This window comes from Dryobates pubescens, chromosome 10 (genome assembly GCF_014839835.1).
Source record: "Dryobates pubescens isolate bDryPub1 chromosome 10, bDryPub1.pri, whole genome shotgun sequence".
NCBI lineage: Eukaryota > Metazoa > Chordata > Aves > Piciformes > Picidae > Dryobates > Dryobates pubescens.
Genome location: NC_071621.1, coordinates 33397173 through 33422803, shown reverse-complemented (window position 1 = coordinate 33422803; position 25631 = coordinate 33397173). Strand labels below are relative to the sequence as shown.

At 50.5% G+C, this 25631-nt stretch overlaps 1 protein-coding gene across 1 annotated transcript in view; it reads left to right on the top strand.

Moving 5' to 3' along the window:
- Window positions 1–3693: 3693 nt before the first annotated feature.
- Window positions 3694–25631, top strand: part of AMOTL1 (angiomotin like 1) — a 59435-nt gene continuing 37497 nt past the window's right edge. Inside the window, exons 1-3 of the mRNA XM_054164669.1 lie at window positions 3694–3800; window positions 17167–17313; window positions 19603–20485. Coding sequence (XP_054020644.1) covers window positions 3758–3800; window positions 17167–17313; window positions 19603–20485 — 1073 coding nt within the window. The 5' untranslated portion in view covers window positions 3694–3757. The remainder of the gene's footprint in view (window positions 3801–17166; window positions 17314–19602; window positions 20486–25631) is intronic.

The following is a 25631-nucleotide window of genomic DNA, read 5'->3' as shown; positions in this document are numbered from 1 at the left end:
TGTCTCTCTCCCATGTTTTCTCTCTGTCTTCCATTCCCTCATTCCCTCCCCTCTTTTCCACATCCTTTGTGCCCCACTGTCAACTTTTCTACTCTCTGCTTTAAGATGATTTATTGGAATATCAGGGGGGGGGAAAAAAGAAAGAAGCCTGAAAAAATGCAAGGTGAAAGCCTCCAGTCCTAAAGCCTTGGTGGACTAATAAAAACGTGATGAAAAGCAAAAGTAAAATGGGAGTAGGGGGTACGAACCTCACCCTGCCGGAACCAAGGTGAAAATGCTCGTGTAGGAGATGCAATATCCTAGTGGAAACCCCTAGGACCTGTGCCTCATATTTCCCAACAGCCGACCAGAGGAGGGATTAGCTGGCTGTGCTATTTATACCTGCAGCCTGGGTACAGTCAGCCTGCTGTTCCTGCAGCTTGCAGGAAACGCTGCTTTGTGATACTGTCTGCCCAAGGAATAAATACACCCAGGAATGAAATCCCATTGGATAAATAAAAAGGGAAGGGAAGAGAGCCCTGGTCCCTGCCCTGTTTGTTCCCACTGCTTCATAGCCATCCAGCTGTTTCTTTTTCTTTGTTGTCCTGACCTCATCCCATACTGGAACAAATCCAGAGAGCGAGCGCTCTGCTTAGCAGTCTTCTGCCAGAAACCAAACAGGTCAAGTTATTAGAGAAAAATGAAAGCTCTTTGGCAGAACTGGAAAAACAGATGTGCAGAGATATTTCTGCTGCCTCCCATTACAGTGCTGCCTGTTAAGTGCCTATCAGAGGGGACTTGATAAATAAGCTCAGTTGTCACTGTGAAAATCTTAACAGTGACCATTAACTTATCAGGATAAGTTTCTTTGGGGCTCCCTGAGCTGCTGAGCTCACTGGCTGCCTGGTAGCAAAATTACTTAAAACCCTTCTGCAGATGTGGTTCAGAAAGTGCTGCTCCGGCGCTGGAAGAGGATTCGCCGCTGCTCAGTAGTTTGCCATGCTGAAGAAGGGTCTCCGTGGGGCAGCTTTGGGGATTTTTGTTTACTAAACTTACCTGGCTGAAGCTTTTCTCATTTCATAGAATCATGGAATCAATAAGGTTGGAAAAGACCTCAGATTCAGGTCTTGCTGTGGCACCTACACCACAGGGTGGCTTTTCGAGCCGTCCTCAGTGGTGGTGGTAAGGGGGCGGTGACTCTCCGGCAGCCTGCCGGCTGTCATTGAAAGCATCAGTGACAGCAGAACCGAAACTGCATGCAGGCGTTTGGGGTTGCCGCAGTGTCAGGCAGAGCAGGACAATGATTTGTTTGCTTGCAGCATTAGGAATCTGTGGGATTACATGCGTGGCTGGGTGCAAATGCAACAAGCATCCATACCAGGGTGCACTTGTGGCTTGTGATGGCCACGTCCCTTCTATAAAGCCTCAGTGGTCCAGCCCAAGGTGTGGCGGTCGCAACTGCTCAGAGCTCCCCAGGCACAGGAATGGAATAGACTAGACTAGACTAGACTAGACTAGACTAGACTAGAATTAACCAGGTTGGAAAAGACCTTTGAGATCATCAAGTCCAACCTATCACCCAACACCATCTAATCAACTAAACCATGGCACCAAGTGCCTCATCCAGTCTCTTTTTAAACACTTCCAGTGATGGTGACTCCACCACCTCCCTGGGCAGCACATTCCAATGGCCAATCTCTTTTTCTATGAAGAACTTCTTCCTGATATCCAGCCTAAACCTCCCCTGGCACAGCTTGAGACTGTGTCCCCTTGTTCTGGTGCTGGTTGCCTGGGAGAAGAGACCAACCCCCACCTGGCTACAACCTCCCTTCAGGTAGCTTTAGAGAGCAATAAGGTCTCCCCTGAGCCTCCTCCCTTCCCAGCTAAGCAGCCTTAGCTCTCTTGAACGTGTCCACAAAAGGGCAACGAGGCTGGGGAGAGGCCTTGAGCACAAGCCCGGTACCCTAGCCGCTAGCCTGTGTTTAGCAGAGGCTAAACTGTGTGCCAAGGATGTGATAGTTCCCTTGCCTGCCCCTGGAACTGCAGAGTGATTGCAATTCTCCGCTCTCCTGCTTGAGGGTAACCACAGTCTGTGTTAGCTGACCTCAGGGAGACAGCTAATAGCTGCCTCAGTTTCAAAGCTTTGGAGAGATACTCACAGAGACAGCACTCAACTGTTAGCTCACTTTGCATGCTGGTGTGAAGGGAAGGGCACCCCTGAGGATGCTCAGCTGTCATGGGAACTATAGTTCTGGGGTAACTGCTGCCATGGGAGATGTGTGGATGTAGGAAATAAGGAACACTGTTTCAACATCAATACTTTCTCCCCCTTTGCTACTTTTCCCTATCCTATAGTTTCCCTGTGTCTTGCACCTAAGCACCACTCAAGCTATGAGCAAAGATCAGGTTTGTGATTCTGAGAAGCAATGTCTCAGACTGCTGTGATTCACAGCATGGTCCTGGTGCCTGGAGCTGCTGACAGTCCCTGCTACATCCATCCCTCCTGCAGTAATGGCCCCAGGCCAGCTGCTGTCTTGCCCCGAGACAAAAGGGACTTAAAGAGACACCTTTACATGGCTGTGGTGGCACATTCCTTTTCCACCTGTTGGTGCAATTTTACTTGCTTTTGTCTCTTTGGCACAGTATTTAGGAGGCAAAAGCCACTGTCAGTCCCTTTAGGGGCTCAAAGCCTTGTCCACGTCAAATGGATAATCCTGGCATCACTAGGCATTTTGCTGAACCGAAGGAGATTGAAGCAATGGGATGAGGGAGCTGAGGCAGCATGCTAGCAGCACTGCTCATCTGAAAAGGGCGGGGGCAGCGCTGAGAATAGGATGGAGAGGGACTGCTGAACCCAATGCATCCTCATATGGCCTGAGGAGGGGAATGAAGTTGCAAATACCAGAGGCCCTGTGCCAGATCCTCAGCAGCAGGGCCGAGGTGGGCTGAAGGACATGAAGCACTGTTTCACTCCAGACCAAATGAATTGCATCCCATGGAGCTGGTGCGCTGAACTGCAGAGGAAACCCCGAGCTAACAGATGTCCTGTGTTCCTGTTGCTGTGGTGCTCGTGTTCAGTGCCATCTGTAAATCCCCTGACGGCAAGGGATGTGTGCATCTGCTGCTTAGGTGATGCTGGAGCAGGTGGGCAGCACAGTGGTTGCATTTAGGAATGGGGAGCTGTGTTTAAGAATGAGGGGCTACCCCAGCTCCGCATCTGCTAGATACAGCCCAGTTGCTCCCCTAGCAGCCACTCGCTTCTCCAGGCACAGGGAAAGCAGCTCAAGGCCTGGAATTCGGGGATGCCTGGGATCAATGCACGGGCTTGAGGCACAGGGTTGCTCCTATCAGCTGCCCTGTTAGGCTTGGGCTGGGATTCGGGGCGCCTGCGTTGGTACCTAGAACGGGATGTAAGTTCCGGGCACCCCCAAGCAGGAGGTGGGGAAGCCGTGCTACTACACAGGCTCACCCCAGCTGGCTGCGGTGGGTCCGGCCGGGGCTGCGACGGTCCAGCGGAACCTGTGGCCCAGCCTGGGAGTCTCGGCCTCCCGCTGGATCTGCTGCCCCCGCCACACTGACGGAAAGCACCAACGAGCGGCCGCAGGCGCTCAGGCACCCGTGTGCCTCCGGGAGGGCGGAGCCAGCCCCGGTCCCGCTCCGCCCCCGCTGCTGGTCCCGCCCAGCCCTCGGTCCCGCCCCCACCGTGGTGCCGGCCCCGCCCCGCCCCGGCCCGCGACGGGCGGCGGGTGCGCGCCCGGGGGCGGCGGGAGCGGTGCGGATGGCCAAGGTGCTGCCGGCGGCGGCGGGGCGCGGAGCCGGAGGTAACGGCGGCGTGTGTGAGTGCGTGTCTGTGCGTGCGCCCGTGGGAACGCGTGTGCCTTTGTCCGCTGCTGTACCGGGAAGCGCACCGGGGGGGTGTATCGGGGTGTGCGGGAGCGGCACTATGGGCTGTCTCTTCTCATACCTTCCGATGCGTGGAGCGGGCGCTGCGCGGGGAGCCGGGCCGGGTTTGCTGCTCCCTGCGGAGGTGCCCCGCCGCTCCCCCGGGAGCCCGACCGCAGCTCCCCCGGGATCCCGATTCGCAGCTGCCCCGGGGCCGCGTCCCGTTTCTTTCCTAGGATCTGTCCTACAGTCCCGCGGGGAGGCCTGGGCAGACTCCTGTAGCCGGCGCACCCAGCTGCCCCCCGAGCTGCTTGGAAAGCCCGGCCGGTGTGGGAGCGGGGGACGAGTTTATTCTTCCCCCGCGCTGCTGCACCGTTAGGGTCGAGCAGTCCAGCCCAGCCCGGCCAGCCGCGGGCTACTCCATGTTTCTCCGCGCCTGGAACCCCCCTGAAGTACTTCTCCGCTTGGGAAAGGCAGAAGCAGCCGGGTGTGCGAGCCTGGCGTGAGCGCCGGAGCATCTAGCAGTCCCGTGGGGATGTTTGCCCTTCATTTGGGCGGAGGAATGTGTCAGGCGTGGAGGGGGAGCTGCCTCCGGCACTCACGGGAAGAGCGAGGCGAGCGGCAGGGGCAATGTCTCCGGCTAGACCCGGAGCGGCCGCTCGTGTTTCCGCAGTAGCGATCGCGGCGGCCCCGTGGGTCCCGCAGCGCCAGGCGGTCACCTCACGGCCCAGCTCGGCGACCTGGGGGAGGCCTCGGAGAGCCCCCTCGGAGCGCTCATCGGGGTGACTGACGGCGTCTCCCATCCCATCCCGTCCCGTCCCGCCGCGGGGTGCGTGGGGCGGGCAGAGCCAGCAGCTGGGCGAAAGGCAGGAAGGGCCTCCCACGCCGGGAGAGCGTTTTCTGTCGTTGTTGTTGTAGGGGGATGGTGAGAGGGAACTTTTATATTTAACCTTCCTACTCCTGCAGGGAGAACAAAGATAAACTCCTGTTTGGAGAAAAAAAAGGAGCATTGAAAGAGGAGGGGGGAAAAAAAAAGTGAATTTGACTCGAATCCTCCTGCCAGGTTTTGTGATTCATAATTTTATATACAGGAAAGTCGCTCCTTGTTCTTTTTCCTCTTTCGATGGAAAGAGGTTTTTTATTGGTGTTATTTGGTTGTGGGGGTTTTTGGTTGTTTTTTTTTCCTCTTTTCTGGTGCTGTTCAAGTGTCCCCATAGCAGGGAGCCGCGGAGCGCTTGGCTGCCGCACACCCGCCGCAGACCCAGATCTGCCTGCCGAGGCATCTGCAAGGCCCTTGCGGGACATCCGCTAAGCCCGGGCTTTGGTTTTTTGGTATGAAAATAAGCCTAAAAAGCTTTCTGAAAGAACTGTGGCCGCGAAGATGAGGAGTCCCCTGATTTTTCCTGTGCACAGGTGGCTGGCAGGGCCATTCCTGCCCCCAGGTGTGCATGCAGATGTGTATTTAGGGTGTATATATGTATATATATGTGGAAGTGTAATAGGTTTATATCTTTCTATATATAGTCATGTGTTACTGCAACTATGTAAATAAAAATACCATACACATACATTTATATTTGTGTAGATATATAGTATGTGTATGTATATATGTTGGCATTGCTAACTGCCTGAAAAACCTCTTAAAAGGCTCCTGTAAATACCTTCTCAAGAAATGCCTAAGTGGTCAAGGCAGGGAATATTGGGTGGGTGAGAGCTCGTAATAAAACCCTCTCTGATGTTGCACTGGGTGCTTGCTGTAGCCCTGGGTGGAGGGGCCGTATCCTGCCTTGCCTTCCTCATCCCCAGCCTCGACTGGAGCAGTGCTGAATGAATGCAGGGGCTGGTTTTACATTGTTAAATAGGAAGGGGTAAGCCCCCACATTGTTGCTGGACCTGTGCCCCTCAGTTTCCCCAGGCTGTATGGGGTGGAAAGGAGTCTGCCCGTTATCTGCATGTCCAGATGACCATCGCTCCCCTTTGCTCTCTACCAGCATTTGGCAGAGGGAGCTTGCTTTCCCTTTGCTTTTGGAAAGCACTCAGCTGCTGGAGGAGGGCAGCTTTGACCCAAACAAGCACATCCTGCTGCTCCAAAGCCTCACTGCCTGCAGGATTGGTGGCTGCTCTCAGGCTCAGCGGCCACTCTCGCTTCATTCCACGTGCCTGTGACACTGGCCACAAGAGCAGGGGCATTTCCTGTGGTCCTGGTCCTGCACAGTGATCTGGACCAAACTCTCCACACATCAGCTTCCTGAATGGAGACAGCTCTGGTGCTTCATGCATGAGGAAATGATGGCCCAGAGCTAACGGCATCACATTTCTCCAGCGAAGGGACACCGAAGTGGGGTTTGTAGGGCTCCCAGGAGCAGTCAAAGGAGGGATATGCTTGAGGCTGCCCCGGGGGGTCAGGCTCAGCTGTACTTTGGGGATGCACATGGAGGTTTCAGGACAATGTGGAGATGTCATTACTGACCATTGAAGCTTTCCTTCTGGGGAACCAGAGCTAAGGGCATTGCATTTCTCCAGTGAAGGGACACTGAAGTAGGGATCCCAGCAGCAGTCTAAGGAGGGATATGCTTGAGGCTGCCCCGGGGGGTCAGGCTCAGCTGTACTTTGGGGATGCACGTGGAGGTTTCAGGACAATGTGGAGATGTCATTACTGACCATTGAAGCTTTCCTTTTGGGGAAATGAAAGCTTGACGATCCCCAGTGCCGTTCTTTCTTAACGCTGGTGGGTTTATAACTCGTGTTAAAGGTCAGATCTGGTACAAATGTTATTTGGTGCTTAGGTGGGAGTACGTGACTTGTGCAGCCTCCTAGTCCTGGAAACCATTAGGAGGATGGCTGCATGCTCTGGTTTTCACACAGAGACTATCTGCTAATGTAATAGTCCCAGTGGAAACTTTAGTGCACAGGAATATTTTGCGGATTTGGGAAAAATCCCAGGAGGATTTTTGGTTTCATATAGCAATTGCTTTTTGGCAGCTTTGGGAGAGATGTAATCTGGTTCCCATTTATGTTCTGCATGTTTTACATGGAACAGCCTGCTTTTGACCCATGGCAGAAGTAGAAATAGATGGAAAGAGATAAAGAATAGTAGTTACAACCAGAAGAATAACATCAGCTCTCTCTAAAAAAAATGGTTAGGGCAACTTTTGTATTGAAATGTGGCATTTAGGAAGTGTATCTGGGTTTTGGTGGGGTTTTTTGATCCTTTAAATGCCTTTTCCAGTAGGTGAGGTACTGCTGTGGATGTAAATCTGGAGGAAATCTGTAAAAGCTGGTGAAATTGCGCCCAGTTTGGGCCAGAGCATGCAACAGCCTCACAGTAAGGTGTATCCCATATATGGCAGCAGGTCCTGCAGCATTTTCTGGCTCTCAGTGGCCTTGGCTAGCACCAGTGTGTCTCGCTGCAGTGCTTGGCTGTGCCTTGTCCCATGTGTCTCTACCACATTTTGAAACTGCATTGGGTCCTTCTTGCACAAGCCAGGCCATGACGGCCAGCACGTGTCGAAGCAGCACCCCTCAAGAGGTAGCATGAGCTATGGTGGGGTGCCACATCTCAGGAAAACAGCCTGGGATTAAATAACTGAGCAATACTTGGGCTTATCTGAGCTGACCATATTTGTTAGCACAACTATAAATGTGCTTTAGACAGCAGTAACTCCAGTGAGCAAGGCTCGGGCTGGAAAACAATGACATTGTTTTATTAATTCAATGAATAGCAAATTAAAATTCTCTAAGTGAAATGCAGTGTGTGTTTAAGACCTCAACCAACTGACAGAATTGAAAACCTGTTATTCCTCAGTCCTTCTTCCTCAGTGTGTGTGTTGTGAGCAGATCAGGTCAGGGAACAGCACACAAGTCCACTTGAGGTACCTGGAGGGCATAAGGTACCGAGGTCACCCCAGGGATCTAGCCTAGGTTAGAATAGAATAGAATTAACCAGGTTGGAAGAGACCTTCAAGATCATCGAGTCCAACCTATCACCCAACACCATCTAATCAACTAAACCATGGCACCAAGTGCCCTATCCGATCTCTTCCTAAACACCTCCATTGATGGTGTCTCCACCACCTCCCTGGGCAGCACATTTCAATGGCAAATCACTCTTTCTATGAAGAACTTCTTCCTAACAGCCAACCCAAACTTCCCCTGGTGCAGCTTGAGACTGTGTCCTCTTGTTCTGGTACTGGTTGCCTGGCAGAAGCGACCAACCCTGGCTGCAATCTCCCTTCAGGTAGTTGTAGAGAGCAAGGAGGTCTGCTTTGAGCCTCCTCTTCTCCAGGCTAAACAACCCCAGCTCCCTCAGCCTCTCCTCACAGGGCTGTGCTCCAAACCCCTCCCCAGCTTTGTTGCCCTTCTCTGGACACCTTCCAGCAGCTCAGCATCTTTCCTAAACTGAGGGGCTCAGAACTGGACACAGGACTCAAGGCATGGCCTAACTAGTGCTGAGTCCAGGGGCACAATGACTTCCCTGCTCCTGCTGGCCACACTATTCCTGATACAGGCCAGGGTGCCATTGGCCTTCTTGGCCACCTGGGCACACTGCTGGCTCATGTTCAGCCTACTCTCAACCACTACCCCCAGGTCCCTTTCTGCCTGGCTGCCCTCCAGCCACTCTGACCCCAGCCAGGTTCCTGCACGATGCTGAGATGAGGATGCACTTCTCAGGGGGACTCTCCCTGGGATGGCTACCTGGGATAGGCAGGGTAGTAACATGTCCCATCCCCTGGGACAGGTCCCCCTGCCTGTCATGTGCATTGGTGTTGAGCTGTTTTTGAGGTGAGGGCCCCACAGCCCTTGCCATGATTTTCCCTGTTCTAAACCTGCACTCAGCCATCTGGGAGCAGGAACTAACGGCAATTACCTTGTTAGCACTTCTGTGTGTAATACCTTTTATTACATTTCTGCATTTTAGAAGTGGCTGAATATGAATTGCATATAATGATTTAATAACAGAAAGCCCAGAATTTCAATATATACTCTGGTGGGAAGGTTTAATTTCTTTTTCCTGTAGCCATAACACTTAATAATACAAAGGCTCCGCTCGCTGTGGGGTTATCACAAGCAGCTCTTCACATGGATCAAATGAAGAACTGCAGATCCTTAGCCTGCAGTTTGTTGCCTGGGTTAAAAATGGAAAAGCTCTAGAAATCTGAAGATCCATATGATAGAGTTCAATGCCTGCATTTTCAGTTAGAGAGTACTGTACAGTCTTTGTACTATTTTTGTTCTGTCCTTATCCCAGGCTCCTTTGTAGGCTGCAAGTTTGTGGGAATGACTCAGAGAGAAAGCTATTTAACCTAAAGGACACCACTGGCAGAAAAACAGAGAATGATAAAGAGTGATGTCAGAGGCTGCGAGTGGGAACCGAGGAGAATATTTATGTGTATCTGGGGAAGAGGATCCTGAAACCTCTTCCAAATGGGATGAGAAAAAAACACACTCCTCTTCTTCAGATGCTGTTTATTTGGTTCAAGAAGGGAGCTTTATAATATGGTTGCTCAAAGTAACAAGGAACTAGACTGAATGATCCACAGTCCTAGGTCCTATTTCACTTCTGGTTAATTAATGGAAGGGCTTAAATATCCAAGTGACACAGATCATGCCAGTGCTTTTCTGTAACATGATCATTTTTAAAGGCAGTAAGTACAGTTAATCATAGCTTAAACTCCTGCTTTGCAAGTGTCTTGTCTGTGTGTTGTAGCTGGCTGATTTATGATGATCTTTTTTTTTTTTCCCCCCCCAGTGGAAAAAAAATGTTCCTTCCCTAAGAATTTTCACAATGAATCTTTATCTTGGAAGTCTTTTTATGGCTTGGAAAGTTATTGTATAGTGAAAATTCATTGTATAGTGAAAAAAGCAGGAAGCCATTGTGCCCCTGTGCACTGCACTGGTTAGGACACACCTTGAGTCCTGTGTCCAGTTCTGGGCCCCTCAGTTTAAGAAGGACATTGAGACTCTTGAATGTGTCCAGAGAAGGGCAACGAGGCTGGGGAGAGGTCTCAAGCACAAGCCCTATGAGGAGAGGCTGAGGGAGCTGGGGTTGTTTAGCCTGGAGAAGAGGAGGCTCAGGGGAGACCTTATTGCACTCTACAACTCCCTGACGGGAGGTTGTAGCCAGGTGGGGGTTGGTCTCTTCTGCCAGGCAACCAGCACCAGAACAAGAGGACACAGTCTCAAGCTGTGCCAGGGGAAGTTTAGGCTTGAGGTGAGGAGAAAGTTCTTCACAGAGAGAGTTGTTATCCATTGGGATGTGCTGCCCAGGGAGGTGGTGGAGCCACTGTCACTGGAAGTGTTTAATAAGAGACTGGATGAGGCACTTGCTGCCATGGTTTAGTCATGAGGTCTTGGGTGACAGGTTGGACTTGATGATCTTTGAGGTCTCTTCCAACCTTGGTGATTCTGTGATGTAGCCAGGCAACCAGCACCAGAACAAGAGGACACAGTCTCAAGCTGCACCAGAGGAAATTTAGGCATGAGGTGAGAAGAAAGTTCTTCACAGAGTGATTTGCCATTGAAATGTGCTGCCCAGGGAGGTGGTGGAGTCACCGTCCCTGGAAGTGTTCAAAAGAGGATTTGAGGTGGCACTTGAAGCCACGATTTAGTTAGTCCTGAGGTGTTGGGTGGTAGGTTGGACTTGATGATCTCTGAGGTCCTTTCCAACCTCATAGATTCTATGACTCTGTGATTCTATGTCTGAAGACTCTTTGCTGTACTGACAAGTGGCATGGCTGTAGCAGAAGTGTTGTCTCAAGAGCTTGGAGTCAGCCTTTTTATTTCCCTCTTGTACCTAGACTTTCTTCCTTTACTTTCAGCTCTGAGTAATACTTACCCTTTTATCTCAGAGCAGCATTGCTGACAGGAGTCATCATTGTGCCACTGGCACTTTGATCAAAGCAGAAATTTCAATTATTGATTCATTTCTTTGAATAAATTCAGGCTGGCTGTGTATCGTAGGCTCAGTTTTACAGTGGCAGAGGCATATTCAGAGCTGGTAATACCTTCAAAGTGCATGTATTTGTGCAAAGCTGAGCACAGCTGCCTAAGGAACACTCATCCCTTCATCCACCAGCAATGTGCCCAGGCGGCCATGAAGGCCAATGGCATCCTGGCCTGCATCAGCAATAGTGTGGCCAGCAGGAGCAGGGAAGTCATTGTGCCCCTGTACTCTACAATGGTTAGGCCACACCTTGAGTCCTGTGTCCAGTTCTGGGCCCCTCAATTTAAGAAGGACATTGAGACACTTGAACGTGTCCAGAGAAGGGCAACAAAGCTGGGGAGGGGTCTGGAGCGCAGCCCTGTGAGGAGGGGATGAGGGAGCTGGGGTTGCTTAGCCTGGAGAAGAGGAGGCTCAGGGGAGACCTTCTTGCTCTCTACAACTACCTGAAGGGAGGTTGTAGCCAGGTGGGGGTTGGTCTCTTCTCCCAGGCAACCAGCATCAGGACACAGTCTCAAGCTGCACCAGGGGATGTTTAGGCTGGAGGTGAGGAGAAAGTTCTTCCCAGAAATAGTGATTGCCCATTGGAATGTGCTGTCCAGGGAGGTGGTGGAGTCACTGTCCCTAGAGGTGTTCAAGAGGGGATTGGATTTGGCTCTTGAAGCCATGGTTTAGTTAGTGATCAGGTGTTGTGTGATAGGTTGGACTTGATGATCTCTGAGCTCTTTCCCAACCTAATTGATTCTATGATTCATCAGGGTGATGTCCAGGTAACTGCTCAGCAGCTGGAGCTGCAAGGAAAATGCTGTCTGCATCTTGCCTCTCCTCCAGGGGTGAGCCTGGGACAGGGGGAAAAACCCCAGCAGAGTATTCTAATGTTGTGTAAGCTGTAAGCATCTGAGACGAAGGAGCTGTGCTGGGCACCGTTTGCCCCCACACGCCCGCGCACCTGATTTCCATGGGGCAGGCGGGGAGGCACGGGCATCCGTGGGGGATCTCCCGGGCAGGCAGGCTTGGCTCTGCTCTTTCCAGTATCCATCTGATCTCATGCCAAGTTCAAGAGCCGCTTTCAAGATGCCTTTGCTTTGCTGTGCTCGTAGCTTTTTTGCTCATCCCCTTTGTTTTTTTGCTGAGGGGAAGCAAGGATGAAAATAAGCATGAGGCAGAAGTTTCACTGAAAGTGCTTGTCCTCGTAGGCAGTTACATTTGGATGTGTTAGCACGATTCCTTGGGAGATACGTGATCTGGCTGCCTCCACTGCCTTTTCTCTTCAGTCTTGCTAGTGCTTTCTCGGACTAGGCACTTCTTGGAGAGTGACATGACGGTACCTGAGCTGGGATTACTCCAGGAACTCCTCTCAAGGAAGAGGACAGCACAGCGTGGATCCTGGAGTGGATCCTGAGATGAGGATTTGTGTCCTCGCAGCAGGGCGCTGCGGAGGAGGGGCTCAGCCTGCTGAATGCTGCCAGGCAGTGGGGCGAGGCTTCTCCTGGCTCGGATGTGGTAGATCCTCGGCTTTCATGTGGGAAACAAGAGGTGTTACTTGCTCACATCTGGTGTGCGTTAAGTGGGTTGGATTTCTGTCCTGCAAGATGTTGCTCTTCTCCCATGAAAATACTATTGGTGGTGCTTGTTCAGTCCTCAAGGGGCTCAGGAGCTGCAGCAGCAGATGTGAGGTTCCCAAGCAGAATGCCAGGGTGTGGGAGTGAGTCAGCCACCCTAGAAGTGACCTAGAAAACGTGCCTATCAGCAGGGGAGCTGCTGATGGGAAACAACCACCAGTGCGTGTCTGAGCCCCTGCTCTTTGCGTTTGGGGCTGCACAGGGGTCCCGGTGCTGCTGGAGAAGAGCTGTCAGTGATACCAAGAGCGTCCCTTGCAATGCTGTTGGAAGCAGTATCTCCTGTTTGTAAGTCAGCCAAGAAAGAGAACACGTGAGTTAGTTTTTTCCTGAGTGGAGAGGAACTCCAGTCTGCCTCCCAGCTTTTGGTACAGTGATCCCCCTTTCAAAACTACACTGATGCTGAGGAGAAGGAGTGAGGCTCACAGGCCTGGCTGCACACGAAGGAGGGTCCCTGCAACCTGTTATAGAGGGACTAATTAGTCCACCCTGGGGAATTCATGGCACAGACTGCAGGCAGCCCCTGAGGCCCTGGAGGGCTTTATCTGCCCTTTTGGGTTTTTTCCCCCTTAGTTATTTGGCTTACAGGTTGACATGAGTTTTATTTATGCAGTGACAGGACAGAAAAAGTGTTTCAAATGTGGAGTAAAGTATTTATACTCCTTTCTGGCTTGGCTGTGAGGCAGGAGGACAGATGTGGGCTTGGAAACAGTTGTCATTTCTATCCTGTCATTTTTGGACCTGACAAACCATGGCAGACTTAAAGGAAAGTGTAAAGCCACCTGCCTTACTGTTTCATTTCAGATGATTGCTTTGGATGGTTTTGGAAACACCTCGGTCTCCTTGGAGCCTCTCAGTCAGTAGGGTACAAACTGGAAGAGGGTCTTTTTGGAGGACAGCACTGTGTTTTTGTTTGGCTGGGTGGCTTTTGTAAGGCAGAAGGAGGAGCTGTATGTGCTGGCAGTGCTGCAGGCGGCTGCAGAGCATTTACTTGGGTGGGCAGTGGGTGGATGCAGAAACTCATCGCCCAGGTGTTGCCTCTAAACAGCAGAAAGTGCCTCTGTGTAACAGGCATTTTTTGGTGTTTTCCTGAAGATGAGAGTAGCAGTGCAGCTTGGCTGTAAGAAAACTGTCTTCTCAGAAAACTAGTTGGAAGAAATTTGCTTTTTTTTGCTGTTAATGCTCTAAAAACATGGCTTTCCTGTAGTGTCACAGCAGTGAGCTTCCTAGCAGGTTTTGCCTTAGATCCTGCTCAAACCCAGAATAAAACCACACCATAAACAAGAAAGAATTAAACATTGCTTCCTCTGTCTCTGGATCCTTGCTGACTATCTGATGTTAATCTCAACAGATGATTCATTGAAATAGCTCTGAATCTTCAAGTGAATTGCAGTGCTGTGTAGTAACCCTCCAGGAGAATACATCTACTTCTGTGAGGCATAATGCATGCTTATCTTTTAAAAAAAGTAAAGAAAAAAAGAGAAAAACAAATGAATTGGTGTCAGATAGTCACTTCAGTTGGGAGAGTTGGTAGAGATGCAGAATAGAGTAGAACAGAACAGAACAGAACAGAATAGAATAGAATAGAGCAGAGTAGAATAGAGTGGAATAGAATAGAACAGAATAGAATTAACCAGGTTGGAAAAGACCTTTGAGATCATCGAGTCCAACCTATCACCCAACACCATCTAATCAACTAAACCATGGCACCAAGTGCCTCATCCAGTCACTTCCTAAACACCTCCAGTGATGGTGACTCCACCACCTCCCTGGGCAGCACATTCCAATGGCCAGTCACTCTTTCCGTGAAGAATTTCTTCCTAAGATCCAGCCTAAACCCCTTCTGGCACAGCTTGAGACTGTGTCCTCTTGTTCTGGTGCTGGTTGCCTGGCAGAAGAGACCAACCCCCACCTGGCTACAACCTCCCTTCAGGGAGTTGTAGAGAGCAATAAGGTCTCCCCTGAGCCTCCTCTTCTCCAGGCTAAGCAACCCCAGCTCCCTCAGCCTCTTCTCACAGGGCTCTGCTCGAGACCTCTCCCCAGCCTCGTTGCCCTTGTCTGGACACGTTCAAGTGTCTCAATGTCCTTCTTAAACTGAGGGGTGCAGAACTGGACACAGGACTCAAGGTGTGGCCTAACCAGTGCTGAGTCCAGGGGCAGAATGACTTCCCTGCTCCTGCTGGCCTCACTATACTTCACAGTGGTGGAAGGTGCCTTTAATGCTCTTCTGAAGGGTGGTAATAGGGTGGTAATGTTGGAAATCAGGGTTCTTGAGATTTTTCTTAAGCCTGTATCAGCATCAGCACAAATTCCAGCCCAGTCTACCATGCTCATTTTCACAAACATATTTGGCTTTAATCTACTCAAGTGAGCAATCTTTCCCTCTTGCTTTCTAATTATAGATCACAGTCATACACATTTGTGCATAATATGAATGGTAAAGTGATGAATTCATTAACATTTTGCAGAAATGCCAATTTCCTTTCTCTGGGCACAGAAGAAAATAGCATCTTCATGTCTGTAGAGAAGACAGGCTGGATCTTGATCCTCACTACCCCTTGCTGCCCTGGTCCGAGTAGGGGTGCAGGGTTAATGATGACCTCTGCGTAAGGAGGGGAGCAAAGCAGCTTCCTTGTGTTCCCTGTGTGCCACTGAGCACACAGCCAAGTGCAAACCAAGCAGTCAGGATTAGTAAGTTCAGGTCATCCCTGCCTGATGGTTTGTTCCACAGACCAGAGTGTTACAGCTCCCTGCTCTCACTGGCTTCCTGCCCCACCAAGAGGGACAAGATGCTCCCCAGGGATGAATGGATGTCCCACTGGTGTCACTTCAAGCTGTCCACATTCCTGCTTAAGCATGTCCCTTGGAAGTGGCTGGTGCTGGAGGTCGATGGGCATTCCTGCAGTCTAAAACCTATGGCAACCAGAGGTGTAAGGGAAGAGTGATTCTGCTGTGTCCCTGCTGCACCAAGGTACCTGGGGCTAGGATATGGCTCACTTCCAAGGTTTGGACCTGAAAGAACCTTCTCACCACAAAAATGAGGTGCTCAGAAAAATAAGTGGAGAATCATAAACCAGCCCAGGGACTTCAAATGATACCTGGTTTGACATTTTGTGGCAAAGGGAGTCTGGATGAGATTCTCTAACTCCCTGTCCAATTTAATCTGGAAAACCTTGGCTGATGTGGACTCTGCCTCATCCCAGAGGAGGTTGTTCCAGTGAATGTTTTTGCTGTAAGGAAATGTCTTTCTTCTGTGAAAATAGAAGTTCTCTTTTTGCAACTTGTACCCATTGCCCTTTGTCTTCCCTTTGTAGAGAGAGCTTCTGTCCTTTTTGTATCTGCCCTTTTAAGTACTGGAACACTGTGATGAGGTCCACCCCCCAGCCTTCTCAGGGAAAAAAGACCTGACTCCTTCAGCCTTTCCTCATAGGAGAGGTTCTACAGACATTTGATCACAGAATCATGGAATGCACTAGGTTGGAAGGGATCTTTAAAGGTCATCTAGTCCACCACCCCTGCAGTAAGACATCCCCAGCAAGATAAGGCTCCTCAGAGCCCCATCAAGTCTGACCTTGAATGTCTTCAAGAATGAGGTCCTCATCATCTCCTGGGGCAACCTGTTCCAGTGTCCTACCACCCTTGTAGTAAAGAACTTCTTGGCAGTGTCCAATCTTCTTCCTCTCAAGTCAGTCTGTGTCTCTCTTGAACTGTGGGGTCAAGCCAATGTCACTCCTGGTTTAACACTGCTGTGATGCATTTTGTATGAGCTTGTTCAAAGTAGCACGTCCGGAGAAAGCCACCCCTGAGAGCAGACTTAGGATGAGCCTTGCTGCTTGCCAGGAGAGCTTGTTCTAGCTCACTGATTGTGAAAGGGGCTGGGGGTCTGCTCCAGCTGTTGATGTCTGTGGGGTGCCGTAGCTGGGGCGTGCGGCTCCTGTGCAGTCGGTCTGCCAGACGCATTCCCATCGCCCTCCAGCTACATCCTCTCCTTAGCATATTAGGAACATCTGGACAAAGTGATTTATAAGCTCTTTCCCTAGATAGGCTGTATTTTACATCTCAGCAGTTTTCTGTATTGCTGAACTGTTACTCATGAGCAGATTTTTGTGGTAAAGCCTTTCCCAGGCTTCAGCTCTAGTGGATGTGTGACTGGCTCCTTCCCTGTCCTCCTTCCCTTCTTTATACCCACTCTCTGTTTTGTGCTGGCTCTCTACAACTAACCTGAGGGGAGGTTGTAGCCAGGAGGGCGTTGGTCTCTTCTCCCAGGCAACCAGCACCAGAACAAGAGGACACAGTCTCAAACTGCACCAGGGGAAGTTTAGGCTGGAGGTGAGGAGAAAGTTCTTCACAGAAAGAGTAATTTGCCATTGGGATGTGCTGCCCAGGGAGGTGGTGGAGTCACTGTCCCTGGAGGTGTTCAAGAGGGGATTGGATGTGGCACTTGAAGTTTAGTTTAGTAGTCATGAGGTCTGTGGTGACAGGTTGGACTTGATGATCTTTGAGGTCTCTTCCAACCTTGATTCTGTGATTCTGTGACTTGCTGACTTCCTCTTGTTCATCAGAGCCAGTATGTTGTTTGGGTGGTGAGGGCAGAAGAGCTGTTTTTCTTAGTGGCCGCAGCAGGGCTTCTCAGGCACCTGGCTATGCTCAAGAAAATTGTGTTGGACTTCTGTTGTAAGTCTTAGCTTTATATATTGTCATTATCAAGAATTCTCTTTACTGACACCCTGTTCTGCTTTCTTACAGGCTCCACATCTGTTTGCTACAAGCCTACCAGCCCAGTGCAAGTACTGGAAGACACTGGCTTTCTTTACCAGGATCACCAGCTGTTTACTGGCAGGCATGAAGTTTCTCCCCTAACAGCAGAAGTGATCAGTGCCAAAGAAAAAGCTGGTAAGTGTGTGGCTACACTTCTATACAAACTCATCATATTTACTTCATTCTTTCCCCAAAGCATAAATTGAGCAGTGTAGACCATTTACAAATCATATTTATGGACTTGAAGACCAAATTTTCATCCTCACTAGAGTCCAAGGGAGTTATCCTTTGACATGAGTGTTATGCCCCACCACAGTTTGTCACCTGTGTTTGTGGAGGATGCACTCTTTCTGCATGTCCTTTGGGACATGGCTGTTGTCACTGCACAGCTGACCTGAGGTCCATAGCCCTTTGCTGATGGAGCAGGACTGCAGGCATTTTGTGGAAGGCTCATTGTGGTCAGTCCTTTTGGACCTCAGCAATAGGCAACTAACTTACATCTCCCACGCAGAAAAATGCTAACAGATGAGTAGCACAGAGTGGAAATCTGCCTTTGTGTGACATTAGCTGTGTCCATTTTCCTCAAGCTTGATTCAGGTGTGTGGGAAGAAGTCTAGCAGCTTACACTGTGAGCTTTCTGGTGTATTGGGAAGAATTTTATTGCATACCTGCAAAAGTGTCAGGTGTGGTGAGGCTTCTGTGTGCAGTGAGAACATGAATAAAGCACTAGGTTTGCTCTGATTGCAGGGACATAGGAAGTAGTTGGGTACTTGGCTGTTGTGCAACCAGGTGGGTTGAGGTGTGTGTGTCTGTGCAGCTTGCTGGCTCAAGCAGCAGCCAGGAGAGCTGGCAGACCCTCTGAAACCTGGTGGCCAGGCCACAACCCCAGCAAATCAGGCTGGCAGGCAGATAACCTTGTCTCAGGGAAAGCAGGAAAGGTGAATCTTGTAGGGCAGGTGTGGAGTGAAACAGCCTGGGAATGTTCTCTCTCCCTCGAGGCCCACAGTCATCTTTAAGGCTTTGCTGCAGAAATGTTAGTGGAAATGACATATCCTGGTTTTCAAGAGTCAAAGGCTTTTCTTCCCCTGTGGCATCTGGGTTGTGTATAAGTTTATCCCACAGCGTGTGCAGGAACTGATGAAACCTCAGGGAAACACCAGACCTCAAGAGAAAGTTTTCTTTTTAACTGCTTTCAAATGCCAAAAAACCAAACACAAGTCTGTCTGATGAACTCCTCTGAGAATTTGAAGCAGAAGGAGAGAAAGTTGCCAAGAATGACCTACAAAAAAACTGGACTGAAAACAGCACCTCCTCCTTGCCTAGGGACATGGGAGGACTCTTCCCAGAGCTGTGGGCCTGTTCTCATTTTTGTCCACGCTGGGGTCTTTCAGGAGCGTCCCTCTGGAGTCAGGCATGGTTCAGACAGACATCTTGTGCCACTGGAGGAGCTCTCCAGGAGGGAAGGATTCCAGCCTCCCAGCCATGGTTATTTGCCATTTAGATGCTTAGCTCCAGGCAAGCTGCACTGCTTGTACAGTGCAAAAAATGGTGCCATTGCCTCTGACTTCAGTAGCCTGTGTTAGGGCTGTGTAGCTAATCTGCCTGTGAGCATTAACACCTTCCTTGCACTCACCCAACAAAATTACAGTTAGTATTGACTCCCTTGGGAGTAGTGTTATTGACCAGAAATGAAACTGCAGCTTTGCAGGAAGATGCCAGAGCACAGATTATTCTTTAATTGTGCTTTTAGGACCCTTTTATTTTCAGTATCAGTTCCCAGTTTTTCTGCAATACATTCTGCATTTTATTTTGTTGTGGCAGACAGTGCACTTAGGAGGGGATGTGACACATCTGACTTTGGCCATCAAAAATGCAACATCTCATTTAGTCTTGCCATCCAGGCTGCCTCTGTAAGCCATGCAAGACATCTCTGGGGGAAGGTCAAACACTGGTACGTGCTTCCTGGAGGTGTTTGATGCCCCAAGACTGTCAGTGTTTAAGAGGCATTTGAGCAATACCCTTAATTACATGCTTGAACTCGGTCAGCCCTGAAGTAGTTCAGCAGTTGGACTAGGTGGTTGGTTTAGGTCTCTTGCAAATGAAATATTCTATTCTAATTTTAGCAAAGACCAGATTTCCCTCTGACATCTCCTGTCACTCCATGAACTTGGAGGGGGTTCAGAGCGGTACAGGGTGCTTTGAGGAGTCACTGCAAACAGAATTAGGGTTTATCTAGGGTGGGGTGGATGAGTAGAGAGCAGTGCTCCGTTGCCTTTGGTGACTTCCAGTCATATGCCTTCTGCTCCCAGCGGGGCCCTGTCAGGACACTGCCCTTGAAGTCACAGCTGTGGGATACTGGGGGAGGAAGGAATCAGACCTCCTGGGCAGCAGAGCTAATGGCCACCTCTCTCTCTCCCTGCCCAGCTGAGGAGGCCCTCTGCACCTTGCACCCACCCAGCTTCTGCAGGGTCCCGGAGGCGGAGATGCGAGGTGCGGAGGAGGTGGCAGCCGGCACCGTCCTGCAGCGCCTGATCCAGGAGCGGCTGAGGTATGGCAACCCCAGCGAGAACATGAACCTACTGGCCATACAGCACCAGGCGACGGGCAGCGCCGGACCCTCCAACAGCACTGCCAGCACTCTCTCCTCCGCAGAAAACCTTGTGCCTGAAGAGCCGCCAATGCTCCAGCCGTCCGGGCGGCAGGAACCACAGGGGCAGGAGCACCAGGGGGACGGTGCTGCGATGGAGAAGCAGCCCCGGGCCCCGCAGCCCCCACACGGCACCGAGGAGCTCCCCACCTATGAGGAGGCCAAGGCCCAGTCTCAGTTTTTCCGGGGCCAGGCGCCGCCGGGCACCGCTGCCGCGCCGGGCTTCTACGGCACGTCCGGCCAGAAGTCCAGGACGGAGGGGAGGCCGACGGTGAACCGAGCCAACAGCGGGCAGGCGCACAAGGACGAGGCGCTGAAGGAGCTGAAGCAGGGCCACGTCCGCTCGCTGAGCGAGAGGATCATGCAGCTCTCGCTGGAGAGGAACGGCGCCAAGCAGCACCCCCCGGCCCCGGGCGTCGGGAAGGTCTTCAAGGCACCCCCGGCGCCCGGCAAGGCCGCAGATCCACGGGGCCCGCCTCCTGAGTACCCCTACAAAGGCAAGGTGGCGGCCCCCGGCAGCAAGGCACAGGACCATGGGCTCTTCTACGGCGAGCAGCCGGCGCAGGATGTCCTCAAGGCCTCCTATGCCGCCCCGCAGCCTGCCCGGGCGGAGGCAGCCCTCGTCCGCTACCAGCCACCCCCGGAGTATGGGGTCAGCAGGTAATGGCTCTCCAGAGGGAGTGGGTCTGCCGCAGGGGCCTGATCGTGCCCTCACTGGAGGAGTTGGCTTCGGCAGGCCTTGGGCCTCGTGTGGATGTGAGCTTCAGCCTCAGGCGTGTGGTGGGGACATCAGGCCCCCATGGGCCAGCTGGTGGAGGCACGTGTGCCTCCGAGAGGGCTGTGTAAAGCATATATGCCCCTTATGCCCTACTTCACTCCTCCCAGCAGAGCTCACATGGGGCTTTGGCAGTGCCAGCCCCTCATGCTGTGCCTCTCTGCGAGCAGGGGCTTATTGCAAGCGCATTAGAAGTAATCCAGAGTGTTCACTCATGGGAGCTGATCCCTGAGAGGGCGCAGGTTTGCTCCCTTTGGAGGTGAGCCTGTGTGCAGAGTGCTCCTTTCTCCTTGCCCTACCTAAGCACAAGTGTTTCTCAGTCTTACCCCTGTCTCTTTGACTGCATGCATAGTATGTTGCTGGATTGTCATTCTGCCCCTGTACCTCAGCACTGGTTAGGCCACACCTGGAGTCCTGTGTCCAGCACTGGGCCCCTCAGTGTAGGAAAGATGCTGAGTTGCTGGAAGGTGTCCAGAGAAGGGCAACAAAGCTGGGGAGGGGTTTGGAGCACAGCCCTGTGAGGAGAGGCTGAGGGAGCTGGGGTTGCTTAGCCTGGAGAAGAGGAGGCTCAGGGGAGACCTTCTTGCTCTCTACAGCTACCTGAAGGGAGGTTGTAGCCAGGAGGGGATTGGTCTCTTCTGCCAGGCAACCAGTACCAGAACAAGAGGACACAGTCTTAAGCTGCACCAGGGGAGGTTTAGGCTGGAGGTTAGCACAGAAAGAGTGATTGGCCATTGGAATGTGCTGCCCAGGGAGGTGGTGGAGCCACTGTCACTGGAAGTGTTTAATAAGAGACTGGATGAGGCACTTGGTGCCATGGTTTACTTGATTAGATGGTGATGGGTTGGACTTCATGATCTCAAAGGTCTTTTCTAACCTGGTCTGGTGTGGTCTATTCTATTCTGTTCTGTTCTGTTTGGAAGGCTAGTGGTGTCTGGTGTGATGGTGGGTTGTTTTCATGATGTGAGCTGCCTCATTAGGTCTTTTCTGACCCCAAAATGTTGACTTAAGTTGTGTGCACTTACTGTGCCACAGCACTTGCATAGAAAAAAGATGGTGCAGCTCACCTGGCTCTTCCTTTCTGAAATTTGTAAGGCATGATGAAACCAGGGGTTGAATGCTTTGCCTTTCTGGTTTTGTGAAAGTAATAGGTTCCATGCCAAGACAGGGACAACTCCAAGCATGGCTCTGATGAACTTGCAAGACAGTTGTGGCAGGCAGAGGGACCTGCTCTGAATGCTGCTGGCCTTCCTCCAACTACATGTGTGTTTTGATTGCCACTCTACCACTATGTGGAGTTTGTGCAATTCATTCAGAGGGAGATGATATCTTGAAGAGCTCAGTGAGAATCTGTTTATGCTAAGAAACAGCTGTGGGAACTCAAGGGCAATGGGATTGAGCTAGGGCCATGCTCTACCACAGCCATTCGTGATGCTGACAAACATCTCTGGCACCAAGCAGATTCACCCCCACAGAAAAGGAGCTGGTTATAGGGGTTTGTATTACTCTTGGAAAATGCTGATTCAATACCCACAGATTCTGTTCTGCTGAGTCTGCCTGAGTGAGTGGACCTGGGCACTGTGGCACTGCTGCAGCTAACCAGGAGTGGCACTGATGTTGAGTGGGAAGCCCTTTGGGACTGATTTTAAAACCTAGTCCAGGTGCCTGGTCAGCAAGGTTAATACTGAGAAACCCTTTGATTTTAGTGCAGCTTTGCACACTGGCAGCATGGGCCAATCCCCTGTTAGAGGAGCAAGTGAGGTGAGAAATTCCATCTTTCATCTCTTTGTGAGGGTTTGGTTTGAAAAAGAAACCAATGGAAAGAGCTTTGCCCATGGTCAGAAGGGAATCTTGTATATGCTAGCATCTCCTTCCCTCTGTCCTGCCCTTATCTGTTCCTCAGCTCTTCCATTCTGGTGTGCTTTTGACAGGGACTATGCAAAGGCTTCTCCTTTCTAGAAAAGAGAGAAGCACAAGGCTGCATTGGTACAGAGGAAACATCCACACATGCCAGGGATGGAGAAGTCCTGTAGGATTACCAGTGCCCCAATCCCCACACTTAGTCCTTCTGTGATGAAGGAAATGTGGCTGGAAACCCACAAATGCTGGCAGGGAGCTGTTGAAAGAGGTGAGATAACAGCAGCTGCTGCTTAACTTGATTTTTGGTTTAAGTTTCCTTTGGCATGTGGCTGGTTTCAAAGGGAGCATTGCCTTTACAATCACTGTGGTGACATCTCACAACTTTGCTGTCTCTCCTCCCAGGCAACCAGCACCACAACAAGAGGACACAGTCTCAAGCTGTACCAGGGGAGGTTTAGGCTGGATGTTAGGAAGAAGTTTGTCATAGAAAGACTCATTGGCCGTTGGAATGTGCTGCCCAGGGAGGTGGTGGAGTCACCATCCCTGGAGGTGTTTAGGAAGAGACTGGCTGGGGTGCTTGGTGCCATGGTTTAGTTGATTAGATGGTGTTGGGTGATAGGTTGGACACAATGATCTCAAAGGCCTCTTCCAACCTGGTTAATTCTATTCTATTCTATTCTATTCTATTCTATTCTATTCTATTCTATTCTATTCTATTCTATTCTATTCTATTCTATTCTATTCTATTCTATTCTATTTCCAAGATATTTGATCCTGTCCTGAAGATATCCTAGAGTCTTAGCCTTAATGACCTCTGCTTTAGGGACATAATGGTTGCAGAGCAGAGCTTGAAGTCTGAAGCTGAAAAGGCCAAAAAGCTAGAAGGCAAATAAAAAGGAGCCAATATTTGTCCCTGTTTTAAAATACCAGTAGTTTTAAGTCCATTGCATGATGCCTGGGGTCCTGACTCATGACTTCTGAATGCTTTAAGTTGGCCAAGTGTAATAACCTCTAGAAACTCTTTCCTTTCCTAGAGGTGCAGCTATTCCTGAATGTTGTCTTTGCTACCTTTCCTTAGATGCATATTCAGAACTGCAACTCATCAGGTAAACCAGCTTGGAAATAATCTCATTTAGTCTTTCACACAGTGCTGTGTATTGATTCCAGTTTGTGAAACACTCAGTCCTGGTGATTAGAAAATTCTCTGTCTGGGCAATCCATCATGGCCTTTACAGGCTTGTTCCACTAGCTAATTGCCCTTCTCTGGCACAGGTCTGCCTCTTAGTTTCAGCTAGTATTTTCTAGTTACCAAGTGGGATTTTAAAATACTTCTGTCAGATAGAGTGAGGAGACCTGTGCTGTTGGTCCTTTAATGCATGGAACAGATGGAGCCTGAAGCCCTGTAATTATTTCACTGTTTTGAACTCCCTCCTCCCCACTTTTTTTTCACTGTGGAAAGCTGACCTGAGCACCAGCTGAAGAGAGGCTAATCAGATATCACCTCTGCAATGCAACTCAATATTCCTCGTTTATGTAGCTTATTAACACTTGCTGTTTCAGGTATTGGCACCCCAGGAGCTTGCCTCCCAGCTCATTACCCAGTCAGGCATGTGAGGGTAGTCATCAGCCCAGGGTAGGATTTCCCACCCTCTCACTGTAGATTGCTGTATGTATTCCTGGGTGGATGAACTTGGACCTGCTCAAGTCTGTATTGTTTCTCTGTGCCCTGCTTAAGCAGTGATCCAGATCACTCAATGTAATGGATCCTCTGCTTTGCTCCTAGTGGCCCTTGTCAGATCCTGCTCTCTTTTATCCAGAGTGATTGCTTTCTCTGCACCATTAATAAAAAAAGATATATAATGGAAATGAAGCCTTGAATTGGGAACAGCCCTGCTCATTGAAGGCAATTAAGAGAATAAAATGGAATGGAATGGAACAGCATAGAATAGAATAGAATAGAATAAATAGAATAGAATAGAATAGAATAGAATAGAATAGAATAGAATAGAATAGAATTAACCAGGTTGGAAGAGACCTTTGAGGTCATCAAGTCTAACCTATCATCCAACGCCATCTAATCAACTAAACCATGGCACCAAGTGCCTCATCCAGTTTCTTCCTAAACACCTCCAGTGATGGTGACTCCACCACCTCCCTGGGCAGCACATTCCAATGGCAAATCACTCTTTCTATGAAGAATTTCTTCCTAACATCCAGGCTAAACCTCCCCTGTTACAGCTTGAGACTGTGTCCTCTTGTTCTGGTGCTGGTTGCCTGGGAGAAGAGACCAACCCCCACCTGGCTACAACCTCCCTTCAGGTAGTTGTAGACAGCAAGAAGGTCTCCCCTGAGCCTCCTCTTCTCCAGGCTAAGCAACCCCAGCTCCCTCAGCCTCTCCTCACAGGGCTGTGCTCTGGACCCCTCCCCAGCCTCATTGCCCTTCTCTGGACACGTTCAAGTGTCTCAATATCCTTCTTAAACTGAGGGGCCCAGAACTGGACACAGGACTCAAGGTGTGGCCTAACCAGTGGCCTAACCAGTGCTGAGTCCAGGGGCAGAATGACTTCCCTGCTCCTGCTGGCCACACTGTTCCTGATACAGGCCAGGATGCCATTGGCCTCCTTACCCACCTGTGCACACTGCTGGCTCACATTCAGCCTACTATCAACCAGTACCCCCACAGGATATGCACTCAAAATAAGTACTCTCTCTATAGCCCAGCTGCTTTCCAGCAAAGGCAGAGGTGCCTTCTTCAACCTCTGCACTTCTAGAGGAACTGGTTGGGATAACACCACAGAAGGGTAAGGAGAAATGACATGGGGCTCCCTCAGACTGTGGGAGTGGCTTCATGTCTCATTCATTGATTTTAATGACAGGCAGACTAACCAGAAGGAAAGGATCCAAAGCTCTTCTGCAGAGCCACCAGCATCCACATCAGCTGGAAGCACAGCCTGCAACCCATGTTCATGCCTGGGGCTATCATCCTCACAGAGAAACACCAGAAGTCAGCTTGGGTGTGACATCCCTTGGCTTGGCCACTGTTGCTAGTGTGCCTGCCTGACTGCCTGGGGCGTCTCAGGGAGTAAAAGAAGCTCCTTGTAGTCCCCTCAGCAGCCACAGACATGTGGTTGAATGAGTAAATATCAACAGGTTGTCTCAAAACAGCAGTAG